The 17,633-nt window shown below is 38.2% G+C and overlaps 1 protein-coding gene across 3 annotated transcripts in view; it reads left to right on the forward strand.

Annotated features, from left to right (window-relative positions):
• LOC128866043 (tyrosine-protein kinase receptor) overlaps positions 1-17,633 on the forward strand; it is an 86,816-nt gene that overhangs the window by 54,487 nt on the left and 14,696 nt on the right. For all 3 annotated transcript variants that reach the window (XM_054106510.1, XM_054106509.1, XM_054106511.1), the window contains exons 2-3: positions 13,378-14,562; positions 14,653-14,879. In XM_054106510.1, coding sequence (XP_053962485.1) covers positions 13,890-14,562; positions 14,653-14,879 — 900 coding nt within the window. In that variant the 5' untranslated portion in view covers positions 13,378-13,889. The remainder of the gene's footprint in view (positions 1-13,377; positions 14,563-14,652; positions 14,880-17,633) is intronic.

A 17,633-nucleotide genomic window follows, 5' to 3' on the forward strand; every position in this document is an offset into this window, starting at 1 on the left:
CGTCTCCACCAATTCCCGAGTCGCTCTTGTTCGATGTGGCGGTGCATTGCCACATTGTCAGTTCATGCGGCACCCATCTCCGACCTTTAAAATCATGCCCATGCCTTTCAAACGTTTGGAAATGGTTTTTTGGGTCAGTCCCAACTGCGCTGCCATCGTTTCTTGCGTTTGACCATCAACTTCCTCCAACAATGCTTGCAATTCGGCGTCCTCAAAAACTTTTTCGGTGGCCGGCCACGGTCCTCGTTCTCCACGCTAAAATCACCCCTTTGGAATTTTTCAAACCACCTGAAGCATTGTGCTCTACTTAGAGCATGTCCACCATAAGCTTCTGTAAGCATTTGATGAGCTTGAGAAGTGTTTTTCTTCAATTGATAACAGAAAATCAACGATGTCCGCAAATCGAAGTTTGTCGGCATGAAATTCGACATTTTTAAGAACGACAAAAATGCATTGTTGTATGAAACGTAACAAACAATGAACTGATTATTGTTGACAGATGACAGACGAAAAAAAAAAGAAATTTGGGAAGGTTTAAAAATACTCCTAGCGACATCTATGGACTAATAGCTGAAAGTCATTTCATAGCTATATACCTGGCATAATGAGAGCCAATCAATATTTTTGTATATTTTAGGTGAGAGGTTTAATACTTTGAATTCGGAATTGTCATCCAAGGAAGTTTTATAAAACATCTTGTATGGAGCATTTTTTTGAAATCTGATCCATTGTATTTTTAGCCAAGACACAGCTTCTCCATTGGTGTTTTTCTTTCTATTATTCGTTGATTCTTTTAGTTGTTTGGCGAAATCTTTCTGAGCCATTAAACCAAAAATGGGTTTTTCTTTTTACATACTTCTATTAAATTATAACAATGCTTAGGTATGTATAAATAATTCGATTTTTTAATTTTAGTTGCTATCAAACCAAAATCGCGATCATTAGGCAAAAAAGAATGGCTGGATACAATAAATTTATGATCAACTGTTTCAACATTATTATCAGATGACTGAACAGTTTTTAAATCGAAACGAAGTATGGAATAGTCTAAATTCGAATGAAATCCATCTTTACCTGTGCGCTCCAAATATATCGGAATTTCATATTTTTCTGGATAAGCTCAAAAGCAAAGTGGATACTAAATTTGGTAAAGTTTAGTAGAAAGGTTTCATAATGGCGCATATTCAATCAAAACTCGGCGATATCACGGCCACTCAAGTGTAGAAAATTCGAGAAAATTTTTAAATAATATATGAAATTTTTTTTTAAATGAAAGGTAGGCATAATTATCAAACCAACCTACCCTAATGTAGGTTTGTACCAAATTTCATTCAAATATGTATTTAAATTTTCACCGCAGTTGTCATGTAACCTGCACAAGAGGCAGGTCAGGTGCTTTGAAATAATGCGCCTTAGTGCACTCGGGTATAAAACAATCGAGCCAGTGTATCAAAAAAACTTAATTAGAACCTTTGATGAAATGGAAAATTCTTGGGTTTTGGGAAAATATAGAATTGTTCACAGTTTTTGTTGTTGTAAGAGCATAGACATTTCCCAGTCATGTTTGCCGAATGTTGCTGGAGTGACAGTGCTTGGCTGGTTATAAATCCGGGTCGTATCGATAACGTAGAACCGACTGTTGTGGGAACATCACAGTTGCTGAAGTTTGTTTCTACCAGCAGCGAATTAGGTAGATGACTAATCGGTAGGAGATGGGCAACCGCTTCTTACCGCGAATCATGATTATGGTCTGTGCTGCATATACCAAGAAACATGCCGTGGGGACTTACCTCATTTAATCAGATTTTGACAAATTAATCTTAAATTTCAGAAAATCACCTCTTATCTATGAAGATTATTCTCATTCTTTATTAGATTTTCTGTATATTATTTCTTGAAACAGTTTTCAAGCACAATGTACGGAATACAGAAGGTGACACCTTCCAAAAACCGTTACTTTAGTTTTGCGAATTCTACAATTGAGTGACGTCAGCATAGAATGTGAAAAAAAAACTTTGGGTGCAGATTAATACTATATTCCTGGCTTTCCGCTCACTTTCCCTTATTCTTCCACTTCTTTTTGCTTGCTTATTTTCTGTACTGACGTCGTCACGGCACTTGCCAAATTGCAATCTTTTATTCTACATATATTATTCTTGTTTCTCCAGCAAATCTTACCAGTATGCGAGGTAATCTCTTCTAGGATGAGTCTGCTTCGTAAACCGATCACACTGTCACTTCCCTCTATGTTTGCACGGGACAAAGACTCAAATGAAGTAAGTAAATTCGAGTCAATAGAGATTTACTATATTATATTGTTCTGATCGAAGTGTCAAGAATACGTAAGTCTCAGTTTTAATTAGCCAAATAAGTCGACTGGGTATTTCGGTTTTTTTTATATCCTTGCTCACTCCGCTCGGAGGCAAAGGGCCTTGAAACGACTCTTCCATCGTACATGGTGCTGGGCTGTAGTTTGTGCGCGGTCTCGTGTGATGTCGGCATCTGCTAGTTCGCGCAACATCGACCGCCGTCAAGTGATGTTTAGCAGACCGCGACCTCTGCTCCCTTGTGGGCTGCAGTCTAGTGCCATTCTCGTGATGCCATCTGATGTTTTTCTAAGCGTGTGGCCTACCCATCCCCACTCTCTGCGTTTGATGTGCTATAGGATGGGTTCCTCTTTCGTTGATCACATCGTTGCTGATGCTGTTTGACCAGAATGTTTCAATGTTTCAGTTCCGAACAACAGTACAGACTTTACACAGTTTAGTGCGCCTGGAGATTTGCGGACTCACCCATACTGTATGCATTCGCCCGAACGCCACACTTGCTCTGTTTAGCCTGCAGTTTACATATTCATCTCCTCCGCCGTCTGGGTGATAGTTCAGAAGCTTTCGACAATTATCACTGGGCACCCGTCAAGTACTATAGGCCTTGCTGTAATGTTTTTGTTGCTACAATAATGACAACAACTGGGTACTCTCTAGTCGGAAGTTCAAAATAATAAAGACTGGCGCCATAAAAATGTTTGTGATGACGCCATCTTTTTAATGAGTTAATGCGTTGGAAGCTACATCCCTAGCTGACTTCCAGTGACAGATTGGTGACATTAGGTTCAGTGGAAGCGAAGTTATTGCGTCTAAAGTGTCAGTATGTTTGCGTCATTGGTACAAAAAAGAGTTTCGAATAAAGAGCTAATATCAAATTTTGTTTTAAAATCGGTAAAACGTTTACCGAAACATTTGAATTGATGAAAAAAGTTTATGGCGATAATTGTCTATCTCGTACTAGAGTTCATGAGTATCGGTCAGTCCATAAGTACGTGCGTTTTTTAAAGGAGGTTTTAAAATTAATAAAAAAGATGTTTAAAGTATTTATTAATCAATAATATATTTCCCTTCATTATTTACAATGTCTTCCCAATGTTTAGGCAAATTTTTAATTCCCAGCTCAAAAAATTTGTTGTCCTTGGAGCTAAAATACGCTTCGGTATCCCTTTGTATAGCTTCTTTTTAGGAGTAGTTCTTGTTACTCATATGGAATTAGAGTCCACGGAAAAGGTGATAATCACAAGGTGCAATATCCGGAGAGTATGGTGGATGCAGCATCAGCTCCCACCCGAGCTCGTTCAGCTTGCCTAATGTTTGCCTTGCGGTATGAGGTCTTGCGTTGTCGTGGTGAAACAAATCATTCATTTCATTAAAGACGGTCGACTTTTTTTAAGTGCCTCATTCAGGTTTGATAGCTGATGGGAATAATAATCAGCAGTTATCGTCTGATTTGGTTCCAGAAGTTCATAATAAACAATACCGACCATATCCCATCAAATAGACAAGAGAATCTTCTTGGGGTGAAGGCCATCTTTAGGGGTCGGTTCTGGTGTTTCGTCTTTCTAACCATTGGCGTTTGCGAACAGCATTATTGTAGAGGATCCATTTTTCATCACCAGTAACTATACGGTTCAAAAAACTTTCATTTTTAAGCCGCTGTTGCAGCTGAGAACACGCATTCACCCTCTGCTGAAGGTTGGCGACGGAAAGTCTATGCGGAACCCATTCTCCCGGCTTTGAAACCTTTCCCAACTGAACCAGGTGCCTTTGAACTGTTCCATGCGATGAATTTAACCTCTAAGCTATCATTATCGACGGTCAAATTTGGCTCAGCTTCCACGAGTTCAAGCAAGGCGTCGGAGTTAAAGACTTCAGGACTACCAGCGCGCGGGGCATCCTCCATGTCGCTGTTACCACTTCGGAATTTTGAAAACCACTTTTGCGCAGTTCTTACACTCGCGGTATCCTCTCCGTGAACAGTGTTTATTTCTGCAGTAGCAGTTGTTGCATTTTTACCACTTTTATAAAAAAAATACATTCCATTTTATTTTTTAACAACACGTGCTTCTATCCGCGATTAAAATCTCTTGTTGAATGCACAATATATCAAAAAAAATATAAATAGTTCCGTTATATTCCGCGAATAATTTTTTGTATGCAAAAATCGTAAAAAAGTGAAATTATGTGTAAAATACGCACGAACTTATGGACTGACCTGATAGCTTAAACGTTTCAGAGCTGGTTGTGAGGACATAAATGACAATGAACTTACGGGCCGCTGAAAAATCAAGTCGATGCTCATCTGTTTTTACGATTCCATGGGAATTGTTCACAAGGAGTTCGTGCCAACGGGCAAAGGTTTGAGACCGATTATTATTTCCTATTAGCGCCTTACTATATAATGTGGTTTTTTCCAATTCTTTTATCGCTGAAATTGTAATAATTTAATTTCATTTCCCTTACTTCCTTTATATGAATATCTGTTTTCGTACAGATTAATTAATTAATTTCTAATCAAATAAACTGAGTGCTCGTTCTACGAAATTGAACATTATTTCATTATTTCAACATTATTTTTCTTACACAAAAACACAAATTTGCAGCTTCACAATATCTACATCCGCGCCACAGGGCGTGTAAGCAACCCCTCTCTCAGCATGCACACACATACACGCATACTCTGTAGTATGCAGGATGTACTATGAACTTGCAATTTTTCACTACAATTCTTTTTTGCGTATTTTCTTTTCAATCTCTACCATTTCTATAAATTTCATTTCTGCCTCTGCTAGTATGCCTAGTACGAGTATACTTCTATGTATGCCTGCACTACTACTTAGGTGTACCTGCATAGTTTTTGTTTGTATTTTTTTTCCTTTCTCCCATTTCGCCATTTTTGTTATTACTATTGCCCTTTGCGCTATTGTTTGGCCATCACACCACACAATACGTACATGGCTGTGAAGCCCTGCTGTAAATTCTTTATTTTGTTGTTGTAGGTTCATTTTTCCCCGCTAAAATTTTTTCATACACTGATTTTTCGCTCTACTCGCATTCGTGTGTGGCCATCGTCGTCGCTGCTGTCATCGCTCGTTCGCCATTTACGCCTTTTCGAGTGTAGCTCGTACAAAGTTGAGCTTGATTTTCGGCCTCACAACTTGGCGTAAATGTAAGTGAAAGCCAAGCGAAAGGTATCACTACTACAACATCACTAATACTCGTACAGATGAGTGCCGAAGTATGTGCGCGTACAAATGCATGGGTCTCGTATGTAGTTGAAAGCTGGACAATGCAACGAATGGGATGCTCATGCGAATATTTGAAAATATTTAGATTTAATATATATAAATTCTGCTCAACCGAGGAGTTGAAGAGCCGGATTTGAGTTGCATATTTGATGGGCGCAGCGCGGCTGGCGCATACTGCGGCGGCGGCGTTAGCAGCGAAAGTGGTGTTGCCCTCGCAGCGGCATCACTAACGTTCACATATACACATAGAGGGTGATAAATTTATAGGTATCGGATTTTAAATTTTGAATAAAATAAGGAAAGTTCAAATTGATTAGGCAATCTTTATTATTTTTGTTTAGAACCATTTAGGATATTTGTTTTTTAAAAAGATCATCCCTTTCATAGCAAGCTTAAGATCTTTGAAGTCATAGCTATCTTCTTTTACAGTTAGCTTTGAGTTTTGAAAATTTTTCTAAAAGCTATAAATAAATAAGCAAACAATCACTTTCAAATGTTAGCCGCATCTGCCCCGAAATTCGGCCATCCGTAAACACCAATTTTGTATGAATTGCAGTTCGCAGGAGGACTTCGATCGGTATCTCGTGAATAACTTTAGTAAATTTGGCTTTCAATGCCTCAGTCGAAGCTGGTTTATCCACAAAGCCTTCGACTTTATATACCCCCACAAATGAAGGTATGATATCACACGACCTTGGGGGCCAAACCACTGGTCCGAGGCAAGAAATAAATTGACGCAGTAAATCCATTTTTTCACTGGCTGTATGGCAAGTAGCGCCGTTTTGTTGTAACCAAATGTTGTGGAGATCACGAGCTTCAATTTTCGGCATCAAAAATAAATTTATCATGGCGCGGTAGCGTTCGCCATTCGCTGTTACATTGGCGCTAGCCTCATCTTTGATGAAATATGGGCCAATAGGCCGCACCAAACAGTTGATTTCAATGGATGTAATGGCTGTTTTAGAATACCTCGGTTTGCCAAAATGCGGCAATTTTGCTTTTTGAGGTACCTATTGAGCCAAAAATGGGACTCTTCGCTGCACACCATGAGTTGGCCTGTGCGCGCGAGGAACACTTTTCACAGAGCGTCGATTTTCGTAATATGATACATTTGTAGGATTTGTAAATGTTCTTGAGGCGTAAGTCTTTCCATGATAAAATTAAAAAAAAATAAAAAATGATGTATAAGTTTGACAGTGGTCATGCGTGATCTGTCAAAAAAAACCCCTGTTGGAAAGAGTATCTCCAAGTTGATCACCCTTTATATCCACTATGCTGGCAAGGGTATTTCCGCTGGCTTTATAGGCCCTCAGGCAGTTCCAAGGCGAGATAAGGTTAATTCGGTGAAAAACGAGACTTGTTTTTGATATTTAATTTTTTTTACGATAGTGTAATTTTTTTTCTGACAGATTGTGTTTGTGTAACTTAGCCCGTTTAACAATTTCATAAATTATTAATTAATATTACACAATTTCACCAAGTTTTTCCTACATTTTCATTAAAACATAAAGAAAAATAAACGAATGTTCGAGAATCTCCGTAAATACAGGGTGGGCCATATAGCGTTTGCTTTTTGAACCACCTATTTTTTTGAGAATGGTAATACAAATGAAATGTCAAACGTGTTCATAATTTACTTAAAGGTTTGACATTTGCGAAATGGGACGCTATGAGCTTGAACAAAATTGGGAAATATTGAAAACCTATTTCCAAAGTGGTGAGTCTTCTTCTTCTTTTCTGATTTTCACATCGGTGGCTACATCAAGAAGCAAAATTATCGGATTTAGGGCTCAGAAAATCCACACGTTACTGTAGAGAAGCAAATGCATCCACAACGAGTCACCGTTTGGTGCGGTTTTTGGTCTGGCGGCATCTTCGGGCCATTTTTTTTTTTTCAAAAATGAGCGAGGAGCCGCGGCTACAGTAAATGGCGAGCATTACCGTGACATGCTCAACGAGTTGTTTCCAAAAATTGAAGAGGCTGACATGGACGACATTTGGTTTCAACAGGACGGTGCAACTTGTCATACTGCCAAAGTTACACTCGAACTTTTGGCTACCGTTTTTGAAAACCGAATAATCAGCCGAAATTCCGATATCAATTGGCCGCCTCGGAGCTGTGATTTAAGCCCGTTGGACTATTTTTTGTGGGGAGCCGTTAAGGACAAATGCTATGCGAACAATTCAGAGACGATTGATGCTTTAAAGCACGAAATCGAAGTAGCCATTCATGAAATTGGAGCCCAAACAATCCAAAATGTGCTTAAAAATTGGGTTGATCTAATGGCCTACTGTAAAGCCAGTCGAGGCAGTCATTTGAACGATATTATTTTTCATTCATAAATCACAATGTTCAATCTTCAAAATAAAAACAAGTTTGAAAAAATATTGATTAGTTTTGTTTTTTAGCCGATTCAAAAAGCAAATTTTACATGGCCCACCACAAACATTTTTGTTTTGCCTTATACTTTATAGCTCACAACAGAAGCATCTGAAACAAAACAATCAAAATGCATTTCTTAAAGAAGATGTTTCTCGAGGTACCTCTAAGAGGACTTTTTTTCGATTCTTCAATTTTTCGTAACACTTGGCAGCTAAAATTCTGATTTTCGCAAAAAAAAAATTGGCTAATTTGATATCTTAAGATTAATGATCATTAAGGCGAGAGAAAGAGTTCGCAGGGGTACCGGGTGAATTATATATAGAAGTGCAGTGGGAAATTTCAAAACTATTTAGTGAGCTTTGACTTATGAGCTTCAAAAAAATAAATTTAAAAAAATTTCAGATTATTAAGTAAAAAAAAAAGTATCATTCAAAATAGGTCAAAAATGTTTGAAAAATAACAAATTGGCGGGCTTACTTCTTGGATGAAATTAACGCATTGCACTTCCCTGGACAATGAAATCTCCCTGGACCGTTCCCTCCCACAGAAGGTTCTACGTTACCGGAACAAACCGGAGCATTCACCACAGCATTCCTCAAATATTTATGGGAACTGTTCATGCTGTTGAAACCACAGCAAACAGCTCTTTGATATTACATTTATTTCCATTTAAATTTTTTTTTCAAATTTCAAAATATATTTTGATAAGAACTGAATTGAAACCGATTGCAGTTTTCTTAAAAAATAACTTACTTTTAATAAAAATAAAAAAAAAAATTATCGGCAACTAGAGTTTTTTAAATTTTTTTTTTTAACAAAAAATCACAATGGATCGACAAAAAAATATGCCAACACTATTCTGCAAGTACGAAAACAAAATATATATGCATTTTTATTACTATTAGATCACTTATTCCATCAACGCTACCGCCGCTCCCTGTTCTGCCATTACCGACACTGCCGTCAACTTCGACGTCAACGCCAACGTCAAATGTGAAAAGAAAATATTAAAAGGGAAATTCAAGCGACGCCCCACAATAGGCTACTACGAATGCCCTAACTTTATTTGAAGTACAATAGAATATTTTTACGAGCACGAAGCTGTACCAGCATCATTGAGCGCATATGTTTGTGTGTGCGTTTGACTGCAACAATGTTTATCCTGTTAAGTTCATCCTGTGTGTGTGCCAGTGCAAGTATTTGCGAATGTGTGTGAGGGTGAGTGGTTCGTAATTTTCTGCAAAAGAGATACCAAATTTCCGCTCATTGTTTTGCTGCGATGTCGAAATTTGTTATGCCCACATTCTTCCTTCCAAACTTCAGCTCTGCCTCTCTCGTTTCACATTTCTCTGTGAGACAATACAACTCTGGGCTGCTATGCTTTCCTGCTTCATCTTTGCTAGATTTGCTGCGTCTGTTGCCTTCACTCTTCCTCTTCTTCTTCTTCTTCTTCTTCTTCTTCTTGTTCCTCTTTTGCTGTTACTGCTACTGCTGCCGTTGCTGCGTCCAAAAACAGCTTCCAATTTTCTGGCTGGTTTTCGTTGGTTGGCCGAGCAGCATGAAAAAAAAACTGTTTGCGAATTATTTCTGCGCAGAAGAAGCAACCAACTTTTTCACAGCTCCCATAGAAAATTTTTTTGATTAACTATTTTCTAATAAAAGTGTGATAATTTTGCAATTAAAAATGCAAATAAAATTGCGTGTAAGTAAAAGTTTGATAAGAAAGTGAAATTTTTATATTGAAATGAAAAACGCATTTGTGGAAAATTGTGCAATATGGCCAAGCAAATGTGTGGATGCAGAAAAAAGTTTGCAAGAAAACGAGGCTCCCAAATTCTGGCTGCGAAAATTTGTGGTGCAGAGTGGAAAACAAATGGAGGAGCGCAGCATAAGTAGCAAAGCAAATTGAAGTGAAAATTTATTCGAAATGAAGAGGAGTAATGAAGAAATTTGACAGACATTTTTTATGGAAATCGAAAGTGAAGATTTCGTATTGAAATTCGTGCAAATTGTGCTATTAAAAGTGAAAGCTCGCTTTGGCAATCAAGCAAAAATTAAATGAAGCTTCAAAAGACACAGGCGAAAAAATTGTGGCTGAAAAAGTGAAAATTTCTACGAAATCGAAAGCAAACACAAATATATATGTACATATATATGTATGCATGTATGCGGTGGATAAGTTTCAGTGTAAAATGTGATATTTTAATTAAAAACATTTGGAATAAATTTATTTAGCTTGACGACCCTCTGACCGTTTCAAAGGATGTGCTCTAAAATGTTAAAAAATATATATTTAAGAAGTAGGCAAACATTTTTAACAAATTACTTAGCGAAAAGTGAAGACTTAGTTAATTTTTTTGTACTACTTTTTCTTACACTTACTTAAAAAAATATTCTTCTAAAGGCGAACAATTGAAATGTGCTTGATTTAATTGAAAAAAAGCAGCTGGAAAAGAATTACATACTTTGAGGCAAAATGTGTGCGTGTGTGTGTGCACAAATACGTATGTATGCGCGTTTAAGAAAATTATAATTCGTGTAAAAGTGAAGTAAAAAAATGTATAAATATTCATAATAATGAGTACAGTACGCCACAATACAGCCCCTACCGCGCTTCAATATTACATTTTGTTAGCACCTCAGGATCTGATTTTGAAATCGAGCTAAATATAATTAAAAGAAAACAGTTCAATTAAGTTCTGAATTTTTCAATATAAAACTCAAAATTTTTCTTTAATTTTAAAAATGTATTTTGTCGCATAGAAAGTGTTACCCATTCATAACACAATGCCAAATTTTGTTAAATTTGTTTAAAATTTTGTTGATTTTTTTTTAATATTTTTATTCTTATTATTATTTATTTTTGAACACACCAGTATCGCCCTATATGCCATTATCGCCCCTATATGCAAACGTACTTTTCTACCTTCAGTGGGCTCAGAGCTACCAAAAAATATATCGTCCCCTTAGTATAATAATAGCCTATGTGCTCATATGCTATTATTTTTTTATTGAATTTTTGGATTCTCCATCGTCGATTTTATATGTGGTCAAAATTTTGTCAAATTCTAGTTCCACAAAGTGGGTCAAAACGTCAGTCAAAAAATAATAAATATTTACAGACATAACGAGATTTAAGTGAGAGCTACTTTCGACAAAAAGTTTGAAATTCATTTTCTCAAAACATCAAAAAGTTTATAGGCTATTTTAATACTAAGGGGACGATATAAGCTTTAGAGAAAAAGAAAAATCCACAGGAGACCAATTCAGATGAGTGCAGTGGCCGATCACTGATATTTATCGCATTTAACATACAATATATACAGGGTGCATACGGTATTTGAAGGCAACTTCAGAGTAAAACTAATAAGCTTTTATTTTGTACAAAATGTAATGAAACTGCACGAACTTTTTTCATTTTATCATTCAATAAAAACATTCACAAGGTCTTCATTGACAACTCAACGGATAAGACCCTCAGAAACATTGAGACGCCTCGATTTTGACGATTTTGAAGGGGTGCTCGTCAACGATTGGTTGCACTTGTTGAATGAATTCGGATCAAATGAATTCAATGATCGGACAGTGTCAGAATGTTCCTCGATTCTGATTCTGCATAGCCGCCTGATGCCACCAATTCACAGCGAACCCTACCAACGAACGAATGGGGGCACTTAAGAAAATTAAAGATTTCTAAATCGATGTGATTTGCGCAAAAAGCGACGACAACTGCAAGTCTCTTCATTTCCTGAGTGAAGTTGTAGTACTCCAGGGGTGATCTGAAAAAGAGCAAAAAGAAAAATAATGGTTTCGTGAAGTTATAGCCACATATATGCATGCCCTCAACTACCGTATGCACCCTGTATATACACAATATGCACATCGTATTTAATACGTACGCGCTTTGTTGGATATTTGGCCGAACTCCTCCTACTATTTAGGTTGCGCGATTTGACGATTTCCCACCAAATGGAGGAACCCACAATTTTATGCCGCCTCCAAACGATAGCTTTTTTTTATGAGGTAGTTTTTTTTTCATTTCAGAAATACACTCATATGTTTTCCTTTGCCTGCCGAAGGGCGACCACTTTTAGAAAACACTTTTTATATCATTTAGTGTTTCATACATGGATATTCGAGCCCTGAATATATAAGTATGAACTGGGTGGCTTGCAGAGGGGTATAGGGATATGCTCACTATTAGAGGTGTGGCCATTAAAAAATAGTACTACCGCTACTCTTGAAGAAGCGCGTACGCGCCAAGCGACACCATCAGCTGTTAAACGTGAAAATTTCTCTTTCGAAGGCTGTAGCCCAGCTTCTGTAACCAAAGCAGTATAGCCACGACAGTCTATGTTATCGAAATTACCCGGTTTTGTATCCGGCCGCGGACTGTCACTCCAGCAGCCTAGAGTTGCTTCTTTGGTTTCGCCAAACAAACTTTTAAGTATGCTAAAACTTTTACTTTTTAAGACTTTGAAGCTCCTACAAAAATATGTGTACGGACACAAAAGAATATATTTGGAAATTACACAAATTCGTGGGGAAAGTATAAAACGAGTAATCTGAGTTACTAAAAAGCAAAGCGCATTTTCAGCCTCTTGATACCTATACTTTTTTATATCAAAATTCAATGGACTATAAAAATGCTTAAACGAAAATTTTCTAAAAATTCTTATTACAAAGTGAAATTTTTTTTATTTTTTGAAGATGTTTATAAAATTTGTTTATTTATTTTTTAGTTTTTTATATCAAAATTCAATGGACTATAAAAATGCTTAAACGAAAATTTTCTAAAAATTCTTATTACAAAGAGAAATTTTTTTTATTTTTTGAAGATTTTTATAAAATTTGTTTATTAATTTTTTACTTTTCCCAAATTATGAACTTTTCATTTAAAAGGTTTTTATAGTCAAATCAGCTATATTTTCATGAAGCAAACTATTAAATTTGAATGAAAACCAATAAATGGGTAAAACCTGTAAATTTAGATTTCCACTTTTTTATACCAAAATTCAATAGACTATAAAATTGCATACTCTATATTTTTTTTTTAAATTCTGCTATTTTTTTCAAAATTTTTTTTATTTATAATTTTTTGTTCGAATTTAGACAAAATTTAAAAACTGGATTTAAATGGTTTTTATAGTCAAATCAGCTATACTCGTATTTTCATGAAGCAAACTATTAAATTTGAATGAAAAAAATGGTTAAAACTTATCAATTTAGACTCCCACTTCTTCATACCAAAATTCAATGGACCAGAAAGCTGCATGCTCAATATTTCTAAATTCTAAAAATTCTGATTAAAAAGCTTAACATTTTTTTGAAAAATAAAAAAACAATTTTGTTTTTTGCTTTCATAAATTAGTTACCTCAATGAATTTTCTTTAATATCTTGTATTTTTCCTCATTACAGATTTACCCATTTTTTGATACCAACAATGGTTCCATACAGGAAATCAGCCACAACAACATTGAAGGCATGACGATACCCATGATCCATGCCATGCCCTAGGCTCACACACCTCATAGCGGTGGCAAGACCTTAAAAACTACGAGAAACTAAAAAAAAAACTACAAAAACAACTAATAAGAGAAACAAACATTAAAATGCTGAAAAATGTACCAACCGAACCGTCGAAAACTTTGCCAAAGTGTTGGAATAAATTTAAAAGCTAAACACAAATCACCAGTACAGTTAATGCTAAAGACTTGAAAGTGTTAAATTTGTATAACAGGAAATAGTCATTAAAAAACAAAAACAATAGTAACTAAAGAATTAGAAAACAAAGGCTTACGAAAAAAAATATATATAAAGAAAAAATCGGCGCACATCAACAACAAAACACAACAACTAAAAAACGTTTTGCGCTCCTCTTAGCGCCAATCTCACGCCAGCTCGTCCGCGCGCTCTCCACTCATCACAAAATGCAACACTGCGCCACAACGAAATTTACCACTTTGTCGCCGCAATTGTTGTTTCCATCGTCACACACTCTGCTCGGCACATTACTCATTTTATTGGCTTTGAGCAGCTGGACCACCATCCTAACGCCGGTCGAATGCCAGCGGCCATTAGTCAATCATACCAATTACAATTCGATCGCCGCCGCGCAGCAGCACAACTATTTGGGCAGCGGTAAACAATTGCGCAATGGACGCATACGCGATATGCCCATACCACAAGCGACGATGGCGACAATGCTGCAACGTGGCATGCCGCTCTATGATGACTTCGACGGCACAGATGGTACACGCCTACCGCCAGTGGGTGGACGTGGTGGACGCGGTGATAATAATCGCCGCCGACTAAATCTGTCCGGACTTGGTTCGGGTATTGGGCGACCGGATCGGGGTAGCGGACGACGTGGTATCGAATCGTTGCGCAAGGAGCTAATGAAGCCGTCGATAGGTGGACCTGGTGGTGGCATAAGCGGCAATAGTGCAGGCTATTCCTCCTATTCGGCAACCTCTTCAATAGGCAAGATCGATGGGCTGGGCAGCTTGGGACCGGCTGAACGCTATGGCGAGCAAATGCGGCCCGGTGTAGGCACAGTTTATGCCACACAATTTCCGCCACAATTCATTGCCAATCAACCAGGTGAGTGTTATTTAGCAGCAAACCGTAACTTTAACGGTAAATTAAATGTTAAATTAAATACGCGTATTTTGTTTACACTATCGCTTGCAGGCACCGTCGACGACAAGCCGCTGCGCATGAGTCCAAAAAAATCGTACAATTCAATTTCGGAAATACGAAAATTGAATAAGCAACGCTTCACGCCGCAAGGACAAGCCGATGAACCGGATGGTGGTGTCACTAATGGCAATATCGATGGCGATGATATCGAGGTGGACGAGCACAGAGACCCAATGGAAGTGATCAAAGAGAAAATGCGCAATACAGCGCCCAAATCGGTGAGTTGTGTTTAAAAATACATCGCAAATCCGCCAAGCATCAACTGCAAATAGACACGAAAACATACTTTCGTATTTAAATACAATTGCATGAAAGAAAACGCAGAGTACTCGTAGTGTATATTTAGTAACTGACAAGCAGCTGCAATTTCTCCGCGCAGTCAGCGCCACCTTCTTCACCCAACCAAACATGCGCCCATCCATCCATTATTCAGCCCGAAACTCTGATTTATCTCCTCCTCATCCAGCTTTTACGCCCGCTCTCTCGCCCCTACATACTTTCTTCGCATTGGCGCGCCCATACGCTTGTGGCCTGCTGCAACTATACAGCCGCATCGTAATCACTTAACGGAAATGAACTTAAAACATTTACCTCTTTACCGTCGCGACGTCACCACGTCAGGCCGCGTTATTCGCAACACAACCGCATTACATGTTGCAACTGTCACTTTAATGAGCAGCCGCGTGCCATAGACAACAGACAAATCCAAAGGCAGGCTACATACATATAGCCTGTGCATACCTACATACATCTTTACGAGTACCTAAATACATACATACCTACATATTTGCATACTTTTCTAGCAAGAAAATAGTCGAGTCTGCGTTGGACTTAGGGTGACAGCTGAAGGAAAAAAGAAAGTGACGTTATTGCTATTTTAAATTAAAGCGTAAATTATTTGCGCCTCTCCAGATTTCTGCCTTCCGTTGTTCATCGTTGGCCAGGGCATGCAGCTCCTCCAGCAATATCGTAGTTGGTTGCTCCAAGCAAGAAATGAGCTTAATTCAATCAATTAGGTGACAGAAATAGTGGAGCAGTTGTTGGATACATTGAATAGGCAGATGTGGGGATAGTGAGTTGCGAGATTCAATAGCTTTAAAATTTCCTTACATTTATGTATGTACGTATGTGCATATGTATGGAGGTAGTACGTACAGCTTGCATGTGTGATCATCAGCTGCAATCAAATAATTAGTGGTTGATAAAAATGTAAACGAAATTAAAGTGAATGATTCGTTGACTAAATTTGTAACAACGCATGGAACTTTAGAGAGCCCAGAAATATGCTGACTAGTATTTGCGTATATTGATGAAGAAATATCTACTTATATTTGACCAGGTGCGGCACCAAAAGCACCAAAAAGCTGGCAGCAGCGAAGGTTTGCTTAGGTAAAAATTGTATATCTTCCCCTTATCTGGGATAGAGTTACACTTAGACCTAGTGGGGAAATTCTTATTACCATTTCAGAGACTCCTGCACTTGCCCGCGATCTTCTTGAATGTCGCGATAACCTTCTAATCAATTTTTCCTGAGTTCAGCAAAGCGCGTCAGTCGTCTCTTCCTCGTGCTAACCGGAGCCGATTGGAAACACTAACTGAAGTCCAACCATTCTCCACTTGATTGTTCACAAGCAAAGGTTGACTTACTCTTCCTCTAGTACCACCAGCATGAATTCCATCGAATACGTAGGGTTAGGTTAGGTTAGCCAGGTTGCTTGACTAAGGCAAGACACTCGGTGGCCCTAAGGCCCATTGTCAAACGTGCATCTGATTCCCATCCTCTAACTATGGCGCTTAAACTACTTAGATCTTTTTAAGAAGGTAACCAGTCCCTCCAGTGAGGCATTTAGCAAATTTCCCAGGTCTTCAAAGAAATAATCGACAAGATATTTAACCCGGATTCTTTGAAGTGCAGGACATTCTCAGAGGAGGTGTTGCACCGACCCAATTTCTTCTTCATCTCTACAACTCCTGCAGAAGTCATTGTAAGGTACACCCATTCTACTGGCTAAGGTACCAATAGTGCAGTAACCCGTTATAACACTTGTGAGGACGCTGGTAGTTGATCTGAATCAAAGCGGACATTTTGTCCTTTTAAGATTCAGTTTTTGCCAGAGCGCTTCGGAGACCCTACAGTTAGTAGTCAGAGACCACATTCTATTGTTTTCCGCGATTACGCTCAAGTCAATCGCAGTATACAGTGCGTTTAGAGGAGTGCTTATGTCCTTTACCAATTGCTGAAGGTCAAGCTCGGAGCCTATCCTTGCACACTCATCCGCTCTCTCGTTTCCCTCCACTCCAGAATGGCCGGGGACCCAACAAAGGGTAGTTGTTGGATAAGCGATATGGACCTCTTACATTCTTTAGCACAGCTTGAGTTGATGCGTGCTAAGGCTAGTGCCTTGATCGCCGCTTGACTATCAACAATGGTAAGGTTTCCCGGAGGTAAGTCCATTGCTCTTATCGTTTTGGCTGCTTTGGAAGACGTACGGTTGGAGCATTTGTATTCATTCGCATGACACATCCTAGCCAGCGGAGCCGCTGGGTTATCATTTGTTGCACTATCGGTGGCCGCGGTAGTCGAATGGGTTGGCGTGTGACTACCACTCGGAAAAGCTAAGGTTCAAATCGCCGTGATAAAAAAGTTTTTTATGACAGCGCCCACTCCTCAGCAGGCAATGACAAACATCCGAGTGCATCCCTGTAATGAAAAAGCTTCTCATAAAAGAGCAGCGACAAATCAGAGAACCTCAGACAGTTATCTCGCAGAGGTGGATGGAAGCCATATTGAAGTTTAGCTGGAGTCAAGAGTTTCGTGTAGAGTGGGAGTAAGAGGGCTTAAAGTATCTTTACTATTGAGAAAAGAAGAGTAGTCGAACCATAGATATCCTCTTGGTTGGCGAGTGGAATCAAAATTTGCTACAAAAGAGATGACGTGGAAATTTCTAAGCATTTTCCGCAAGTTGTCTTTA

Source organism: Anastrepha ludens, chromosome 6 (genome assembly GCF_028408465.1).
Source record: "Anastrepha ludens isolate Willacy chromosome 6, idAnaLude1.1, whole genome shotgun sequence".
In the NCBI taxonomy this organism is placed as follows: Eukaryota; Metazoa; Arthropoda; class Insecta; order Diptera; family Tephritidae; genus Anastrepha; species Anastrepha ludens.